Genomic DNA, 10,433 nt, shown 5'->3' with positions numbered 1-10,433 from the left:
AGTTGCAGTAAGACACTGGCAGAGTGTTGCCAGAAATTCAAGCAAGATTCAGAAGTGGATCTTGGATAAAAGCAGAGGACACCAGAAAGATGTTTACTTATATTAGATGGACTATGTAAAGGCATTCAACTGTGTGCATTGTAACAAACTATGGATAACATTGTGAAGAACAGATATCCCAGCACACTTCATTGTATTCATGCAGAACTTGTCCATAAACCAAGCCAGTAGAACATAACAAGAGAACATTACATGGTTTAAAATCAGGAAAAGTGTACATCAGGGTTGTATCCTTTCACCATACTTATTTAATCCATATACTGAGCAAATAACCAGAGAAGCTGGACTATATAAAGCAAAACAAGCATCAGGGTTGGAGGAAGGCTTATTAACAGCAGATGACACAACCTTGCTTACTGAAAGTGAAGAGGACTTGAAGTACTTGCTGATGAAAATCAAAAGCTACAGTCTTCAGTATGATTTACAACTCAATGTCAAGAAAACAAAAATCCTCACAATGGACCGAGAGATAGTATCATGATAAACTGAGAAAACACTGAAGTTGTCAAGCATTTCATTTTACTTGAATCCACAATCAAGGTTCGTGGAAGCAGCAATCAAAAATCAAAGGATGTAATCCAAATCTAAAGGGAAAAAATGGTATCAGATTGTAATTGTGAACACCTGTTTGCAGAAGGCTATGGATGACAGTGGGAGCCCAAAATCCATTTGCAGGGTGCACAGTGGATTAAGCCTCTGGTGAATGCCCTCTGATCATTGTTAAGGAATGTGAATATTCTTGTGATCAGATAGGGAGCATTGCAAAGTCATTTGTGGCAGACACTGTCAGGTCAAATTGTAGTATCTTATCATTTGATCTCCCTGTGACCGTTTTAAAATTGTTTCAGTTTGTTTTTTTTTAATGAAAGGGAAATACATGTGATTTAAGCTCCTGATTACTCACCTCTGACCATGGACCAGAGATATGAATGACCTTTCTCTCGTGCAGAATATATTGGAAGGTGAACTGTTGCAGACACAGGTTAAAATTTAGCACCCTAGTATTTGATCTCCCTTATTATTCATTTAAATTTGTGCTAGTTTTTAATATTTTCTGCTTCCTTTTCAATTGAGGTTTTTATCTCTTACTTGTTATTGTGAGGTTTTTAAAAAATCCTTCTCTGTATGTGAAATCCAGACCCTATAGGATAGGGTAAAAATTCTCCTATGGGTTTCTGAGACTAAATCTTTACTGGATTAGAAAGCCTCATCTTTCTCCCACAGAGCAGTTGGTGGTTTTGAACTGCCAACTCTGTGGTTAGCAGCCCAGTGCATAACCATTATGACACCAGGGCACCTGACCAGAGATCAACCAGGAAAAGGACATCATGCTTGGTAAAGTAGAGGGACCGTGAAAAAGAGGAATGCTTGAAAAGATGGACTGACACCGTGGCTCCAACAATGGGTTCGAACAATTCTGAGGCTGTCAAAGAACCGGCCCGTGTATGTAGGGTTGCTCTAAGTTAGAACCAACTCAACTGCACCAAACAACAACATGTGTAAAGTCAACGTATCTGCTTCATACACAGTGACAACTAAACCACTGCCACCAAGTGGATTCAGACTCACAGTGGCCCTGGAGTTTTCAAGACTGTAGATCTTCCTGGAAGCAGGCAGCCTCATCTCCCTTGGGGTGGCTAGTGGATTCAAACTGCAGAACTGGTGGTTAACAACCCACTGTTTATCCAGCAGAGCTACCAGGGCTCCTTTACACATGCTACAATGGTCTAGAAGCTGGTTTTATGCAGTTATTTTTAAGCTCTAAAATAAATATTAAAGGCAGAGATGTGTTGGGCACAGAGGATACTCGTCCCTGGATTTTGAAGGGGTCTGGTTGGAGAGAATCATCAGAAATGTGCATTTTAAGAAAGGAAAGTATCACAAAATTTTAAGTATGGATATAAAAATACTTGTATTCCACTAGGGGGGAAAGCAATGTTTTATCATTTAAGTACCACATCAAGGGTTGTTTCTAAATTAATTATAAAAACAGAATTTATCCCATTTTAAGATCAAGAACATAGAATATTCATATAAATACTATTAATATGAGCCAATTGTTAGCTAAGATTAGATTAGAAGCAATCTTACCACCTACTGAAGTGTACAATAGCTTTGGGGATACTGTTAATCATACTGAAGAAAACAGAAAAACTTCAATTATATCTACTCTCCTATTAAAGCCAGACATCTGAACGTGGGCTTCTTTCACAGTTTCCTACCCACAATACACACACACACACACACACACACATTGTTTACTAACCTGGCCAGTTCTTAGCTGGGTTGAACCATCCTTATATATCAGAGTTACCACCAGAGCTGGTGCCTGTTTGAGGAATTCAATCAACTGGCTTTTCTCCCAATCTTCCAGATACCTAATATCACAAAACTGGTTTTCAAATGCACTTGCATTCCCAGAATTGCGATAGGCTCCAACCTCCTCCTCCTCCTCCTCTTCTTCCAGTGCCATCTGTTTACTTGTTTTCTCTGATTTAGAATCAGAAGCAAAATGTTTCCTTTTGTGATTCATGCTCTCCTTCTTTACATGTTCACTGCTATTTTCTCTCAGAATATGCTTTTCATTACATTCCTTTCTCTGTCCATCTGAAGCCTCCTGATGACCCCGTGGAATTAAACAGCTGGGCAGAGCCAGGGAGCTGACGCCTTTCTGCTTGTGGTCAGGAGAGAGCGGGTTGGCAAGTGCGACACTGGCTGGCTGAGGGGAAAATCTGATGGAAGATCTTGATGTCTGGCTTGTTAAAGAAATATGGTTCTATGGAAAAATGGAAGATATTTCATTAGAATATTACCCAGGCATGCCCTGCCCTATTGTGTGTCACTTGATTGTACTTCGCAGATACAGAATTTCTTACAAATGGAAGTTTGGGGGCAGCCCTGCATTCAGCAAGTCTATCAGTGTCACTTTTCCATAAGGGTGTGCTCATTTTGTGTCTCTATGTCACATTTTGGTCACCCTCACAGTATTTCACACTGTTTCAGAATTGCACACTTCATAGACTACAGTATGGTGCAAATGTAACTTTGACACTCGCCAGAAAACCAAAATGTCCTTGTGACTCATTTTATGGTGATATTCTCTTTATTGCGGGGGTCCGGAACCAAACCTGCAATACCTTTGAGGTAGACCTGCATTGTGGAGTCTACTTACATGAGCTCTTTAGAATGGGCAAATTTACAGAGACAGCGGATTAGAGGTTACCAGGGTCTATGGGGGCAGCAGAGAATGGGGTTATTGCTTAACGGGTACTGAGTTTCTGTTGTGAATGATGGGAAAGTTTTGAAAATATAGTAATGAGTGCACAATAAAATTAATGCTACTGGATTGTTCGCTTAAAATGGTTAAAATGGCCATTTTAACCAGTCTTTTGTCACTTAATGCCTCTGATATGGTCTGTGAAATAGGACAGTATATGCTTTGAATATTATGTGACTTTGCCTATATCATGAGGACTAGCACTCCTGATTGTCCACCTTCTTGGTGTTCAGTAACCTTGTTTCACATCCACATAGCTTCTTCTCCTTTGCTTCTTGCTGCTGCTATCGCTTGCTAGCACAGATCTTGCTGCATTTGTGAGTCACGGTGTACTTACTGATCATAGTTTTGGAAGAAAATTAAACAGCAAATGCTTCGAAACTAAAGAAACATGCAAGAATTGTGTTGTATGTTGCTGGCTACGTGCCAAAACACACACTGCTATATAGAAAACATAGTATTTGTAAGAAGGGAAAGTTCATGTAAATACAATACAAAGTATACTACAGTACAGTAACATGGATGTCTGTCATAACTATTGAGACAAATATAGCATAGGTATAAAGGTGGCCGGGTAAGTATTAAAATGCTGGTTCATACCAGGTGAAAAGATGAGATAGCCCGGTGAAGGTTACAAAGCCTCAAAAACCTAAATAGGGTCTCTATGATGCAGAATCAGCTCTATAGGTTTAGTTTGGGGGTTTTCATTATAGATAATAAATGCACTCCAATCACTTTGTGTGTGTGTGTGTGTGTGTGTGTGTGTGTGGGGGAGAGAAAGTAAAGAGACGGACAGAAGGAGGTGGAATGAATTGGGGGGTGGGGGCAGAAGGGGAGACAGAGAGAGAGAGAGAGAGAGAAACTTCTGGGGGAAAGGACATCTGAGAGGCAGAAGAGGTCAGATCTAAGCGGTCCAGTATATTCCTAGAAGGAGAATGGAACACGCCAATGGTCTTTTCTAATTTCCACAAAAGAAAGATGTACATTTCTAAGTGTGAAATAATGATTATAGCTATTATTTATTTTCACATTTTCACCCTTATTCTCTATTTTCACATGTCTCTGACTTAATTGTCCCTTCATACTTTTCAACTATGAATCATTGTTCTTGAGAATAAATTTGATTTGTAGCTCCACCAATTTGTACCACTTTTCAATGTTAGAAATTCCCATAGGTTACTGATTTTTGCCCCCAGAAATGGAAAATCTGCCCATAAACCCTTACTTGTGTGCATCCGTCATAAATCATGTCATTCATTGTTGGTTAAAGGTACAGATAAACTGGCAGGCCTTATAGACGAGCATATGAGGGAGTACGCCCCCCTTTTTTTCAAAGCTATGTATTTAATTTTTTTTTTACAAAACATCTTCAAAGTACTCTCCATTACACTTAACAGATTTGTCAAATCCGTGATTTCATTCAGTCATCCAAACAGATGAGTTTGAAAACTGTTTCAAATGACTGTCCTTTCGTGTCCCTCTTTATTTGTGGAAACAAAAAAGAAGTCACCTAGAGCAAAGTCAGGTGAGTAAGGTGTGTGGGGCAAGAGAGGCATGCTGTTTTTTGCCAAGAACTGGGGCACTGAGATGGTTGTGTGAACAGGTGCATTGTCGTGGTGGCAAAACCGGTCCCCTGTCTGCCACAAATCAGGTCTTTTTTAATAAGTTGTTTCAGTTTTTAATTTTTGTCTACTTTCTTTTATACATCATTTTATTGGGGCTCTTATCACTCTTATCACAATCCATCCATCCATCCATTGTGTCAAGCACATTTGTACATTTCTTGCCAACATCATTTTCAAAACATTTTCTTTCTACTTGAGCCATTGGTATCAACTCCTCATTTTTCCCCTCCCTCACCCTTGATAATTTATAAATTATTTTGTCATGTCTTACACTGACTGACGTCTCCCTTCACTCACTTTTCTGTTGTCCATCACTCAGGGAGGAGGTTATATGTAGACCTTGGTGATCTGTTCCCCCTTTCTACCCCACCTTCCCCTTCCCCTCCTGGTATCTCTACTCTCATTATTTGTCCTGAGGGGTTTATCTGTCCTGGATTCCCTGTGTTTCCAGTTCTTATCTGTACTAGTGTACATCCTCTGGTGTAGCCGGATTTGTAAGGTAGAATTGGGATCATGAGAGTGGGGGGGAAGAAGCATTAAAGAACTAAAGGAAAGTTGTATGTCTCATCGGTGCTATACTGCACCCTGAAAGGCTCGTCTCCTTCCTGTAAACTTTCTGTGAGGGGATGTCCAGTTGCTCATTCACAATTATATGATTTTTTGTTCTTTGATGCCTGATAACTGATCCCATCGACACCTCATGATCACACAGGCTTGTGTGCTTCTTCCATGTGGGCTTTGTTTCTTCTAAGCTAGATGGCCGCTTGCTTATCTTCAAGCCTTTAAAACCCCACACACTATATCTTTTGATAGCCGGGCACCATCAGCTTTCTTCACCACATTTGCTATGCACCTATTTTGTCTTCAGCGATCGTGTTAAGAAGGTGAGCATTGTGGAATGCCAGTTTAATAGAACAAAGTGTTCTTGCATTGAGGAAGTGCTTGAGTAAAGCCCCAATGTTAAGGTGACCAGATTTCAACATTGGTAAAGCGGGACACCATTGATAAAACTCATATCCTGGCGAAATAGCCACGTGGCAGCCAAAAACCATATACTCTAGCTTGTCGTGCATTCTTTCCAAAAATTTAGACTTTTTAAAAATGCCGCGGGACGATGGAAAAATTGTTAAAAATCGGGACTGTCCCGCCAAAAACGGGACGTTTGGTCACCTTACCAATGTCCATCTACTACCTTAATACTGAATCTATAAATATATACACATAGAACTATTTCCCCATCATCATATAGAAATATATTTACATATGTACATGAATCAGGCCTTTTTTTGTCACACACTGTTTCACAATCATTTCAGAACCTCTAAATAGAATGCTTGTTATCAGTCTGACTTTGTGGAACAAACTCCAAATGCACAAGTTAACATTTTCATCTGTTCAGGAAGCTGATGGACATCCAGAACAAGGTTTGTCATCAGTTGACATTTTACCTTTTTTGAAATGAGAAAACCACTTGTACACTTGAGTTTTCCCCACAGTGCTTTCCTTGTAAGCTTTGCTCAACATCACAACAGTTTCTTTATTTTTTTTTCTTAACATCACAACAGTTTCTGTGGCATTTTTCCCAAGCAGGAAACAAATTTTCACAGCAGCATACTATTGTCTTAAATTGGCCATCACAAACAAATGAGATTCGAGCGAAACTGCTTTTATGAAAAAATTTACTATGACTAGAGAAGACCTTCCCAGGCAATGCCACTGGGTGCACTAGCTCAGAGCAAGTTGTTCAATGCTCATCAGGTGGAAAAAGTGCATACTATGAAAGCTCCACCCAACAGAGCTTTTTCCCATTTGGGGGGTACCCCCTCTTATATCTCAGAGAGTCACCTCACCCACTGTCCTAGAGATGTTAATTCAGTTAAGAACTTGCTGAAAGTTCTAGATGCTAACTATACAGAATACAGCTAATTCATCTGGCAGGTGAATCCGTTTGGGCCACCAAAACTATCGTCATCGAATCTACTTCACTTGCTGTTGTTGTTAAGTGCCTTCAAGTTAGTCTTGACTCAGCAACCATCTGTACAGCAGAACAAAATACCACTTGGTCCTGCACCATCCTCATAATTATTCTTATGTTCGAGCCATTATGACAGCCACTGTGTCAGTTCCTCTTTTTCACTGCCCTCTCCTTTATCAATTTCACTTATAGAGACCCTAGTTGTTGTTATTGTTGTTCTCCTTCTTCCTCTTCCCCCTCTTCTTTTCTTCTTCCTCCCACTCTTCTTCTTCTTGGGTGCCATCAAGTTGGTTCCAAATCATTGCAATGTTAATGCACAGCCAATGAAAGACTGTCCAGTACTACATCATCCTCAGAATTGTTGATATATTTCAGCCCATTATTGCAGTCATTGCATCAATACTTTTTTTGTGTGCCTTTTAACACTTTAAAAAAAATAGTTTTATTAGGGGCTCATACGACTCTTATCACAATCCATACATACATCAATTGTGTAAAGCACATTTGTACATTCATTGCCCTCATCATTCTCAAAACATTTGCTCTCCACCCAAGCCCCTGGCATCAGGTCCTCATTTTCCCCCCTCCCTCCCCGCTCCCCTCTCCCTCATGAGCCCTTGATAATTTATAAATTGTTTATTTTGTCATATCCTGCCCTGTCCTACGTCTCCCTTCACCCACTTTTCTGTTGTCCGTCCCCCAGGGAGGGGGTTACATATAGATCCTTGTAATCGGTTCCCTCTTTCCAACCCACTCTCCCTCTACCCTCCCAGCATCGCCACTCACACCACTGGTCCTGAAGGGATCATCCGCCCTGGATTCCCTGGATTTCCAGTTCCTATCTGTACCAGTGTACATCCTCTGGTCTAGCCAGACTTGCAAGGTAGAATTTGGATCATGATCAAACAGTCCTCTACCAGGGACTGGTCTCTCCTGATAAGATGGCCAAAAAACGACATGAGGCAAAATCTCATCATCTGTGCTTCTATACTTCCCCCAAACAGATCTGTTCATTCTTCTGGCAGTCCATAGCACAATTTTTTAAATGGCTTCTTGTTTTCTTCACATACGATGTTTTTGATGTCCTCATACAGCTCATCAGGTCTATTATTAGTGTTCAATGTGTCAAATCTGTTCTCAAAATACAGATGGGATATACTCAAGGCCACATTTAGGTTGTTTGGACTTGCTTTATTTTCTTCAGTTTCACTGAGCTTACAGTTGAGCAACTGTTGGTCTGTTCCACAATCAGCTCCTGCCTTGTTTTGGCTGATGATATTGAGCTTCACCAACTCTTCCCACAGATGTAGTGAATTTGATTTTTGTGTATTCCATGTAGCAAAGTTCACCTGTATAGTCACTGTTTTTGTTGTTGAAAAAGGTATATTCAATGAAGAAGTCACTGGTTTTGCAAAATCTTGTCATGCAATCTCCAGCTTCATTTCTATCACCAATGCCATATTTTTCAACTACTGACTCTTCATCTTTGTTTCCAGGTTTTGCTTTACAATCATCAATAATTATCAATGCATCTTGATTACATGTTTTATCAATTTCAGACTGAAGAAGTTGGTAGAACCATTCAATTTCTTCATCAGTAGCTCTAGTGGTTGGTGTGTTAAATTTGAATAATAATAATAATTGTATTGGCAGGATTTCCTTGTATGTGTATAGATATTATCCTATCACAGACAACATCGGACTTCAAGACAAAACTTAAAATGTTCATTTTGATGATGAATGCCTACTCCAATCTTGAGTTTGTCATTCTGGCAATGGTAAATCATGTGATTATCTGATTTAAAATGGCCACTACCAGTCCCTTTCAGCTTACTAATGCCTACGATATTTATCTTTATGTGTTCTATTTAATTTCCTATGAAATTTTCTAGATTCACATCCATACATGCCATGCTCTTATAATTAATAGATGTTTTCAGCTATTTCTTCACATTTGAAATCATGCCCCATCAACTAATGAAGGTTCAGAAAGCTTTATTCCGTCCATCTTCTTAAGGTTGATTCTACTATGAGGAGGCAGATCTTCAAAATACAACCGAAGAGGTGGTAGTTAGATTTTATGTCAACTTGAGTTTGTAGGAAAGTGTCGGGATGGAGTCCAACCTGTCAATCAGGTCAAAGCCTGATGGTGCCTTCTGGGAGGTGTGGCCCCTTTTATGAGAGAGACACAGGGGACTCCTCTTTTCTCTTCCAGTTTGCTGGGACTCTGTCTACCTCATGTAGGCCACCTGACCCTAAGAGCTGTTGGTGTCCTGCTATGTTTCCACTGACCTTGGATCCACATGACTTTGTACCCAGCAGCCTGAAATCTTCCTGCATCCCAAGTCACCTTTCTGCATCATCAGCCTGCAGCTACATGAATCTGAAGAAGGCTCCAGGTAGCATCACACTTAGGGACTTAAGTTGAACTTTGTTGGGATGCCTTCTTGTATCAGTCTGAGTACTTTAGAGAAACAAATCCACAGAAACTCATGTATAAGAGAGAGTTTTATATAAAGGTTAAGTGAGCATCAAGAAAACATCCCAACCCAGTGCTACCCAAGTCCACAAGTCCAACATTAACCCATTAGCCCATATGTCCACCACCAATCCACAAAGTCCTCCTCCATCTCACAAAACAGACACAACGATGCCGACTGCAGGAGGAAAGCCAGTCAGTGAATGTGTAAGCATCTCAGAGCTGGCAGGGGTCTCCACACGGCTGCTCCAGCACCCAAGTCTGCATCAGGGTAGGTCCATGCAGCTTCTCCTTGAGGATGTCTTGCAGGAAGTCAGCCTTGCAAGCTGAAGCAGGAAACTGCTAAGGCAACTGAACCCTGGTCCAACCATCACAAAGCAAGACACCCGAGAACTAGAAAGGCGAGGCTCACTGAGTGATTTATCCCTCTGCCTTCAATTGACCCCACATGTGTTTATCGGCCAGGTTGGCACAATAAACTAACTAACTCACTTCTTAATATAAGATGACTTCTTGATAGAAAGCTCTTTCTTACACATATATGAGTGTCACTAGTTTTGTTTCTCTATACAACCAGCCTAACACATAACCAATAGGGTTTCCAACACTAGTTTTTGTTTGTTTGGGGGTTTTTTTGGGGGGGAGGGGGGTGTTAAATTGCTTTTCCCTCAAAAAAACACGATACATGTGTGTTACCTCTGGGAAGCTGTTTTATATGCTACATCCTGATCTCTGATGGAAATTTCTGAACTCAATTTTAACTTTAAGGGACTACAGATGTATATATAGTTGGGATATTGCCCAAATAGGCTTTATGGAGCACATGACTACATAGAGTTCTTATTTCTAAAATTCAAATCAAACATCAGTATAAAGATGTACATATATTTATTAAAGAAAAAAACATGACTTCTATCAAAGGCTTTCTTCATAAATAACTTATTTAGCATAAGGTGACCAGACGTCCTGCTTTTGGTGGGACAGTCCCGATTTTTAACCATTTTTCCCATGTCCTGC

At 40.2% G+C, this 10,433-nt stretch overlaps 1 protein-coding gene across 1 annotated transcript in view; it reads right to left on the bottom strand.

The window, feature by feature from the left end:
• The window catches only part of POLN (DNA polymerase nu), a 200,207-nt gene that overhangs the window by 156,337 nt on the left and 33,437 nt on the right, over positions 1 to 10,433 (bottom strand). Inside the window, exon 3 of the mRNA XM_004715106.3 lies at positions 2,327 to 2,836. Within this exon, the coding sequence (XP_004715163.3) occupies positions 2,327 to 2,836 (510 nt within the window). The remainder of the gene's footprint in view (positions 1 to 2,326; positions 2,837 to 10,433) is intronic.

This window comes from Echinops telfairi, unplaced genomic scaffold (genome assembly GCF_000313985.2).
Source record: "Echinops telfairi isolate 266 unplaced genomic scaffold, ASM31398v2 ScPeMD7_28;HRSCAF=97, whole genome shotgun sequence".
Classification (NCBI taxonomy): Eukaryota; Metazoa; Chordata; class Mammalia; order Afrosoricida; family Tenrecidae; genus Echinops; species Echinops telfairi.
The sequence above is the reverse complement of the archived record's forward strand: the minus strand, read 5'-3'. Positions and strand labels throughout refer to the sequence as shown.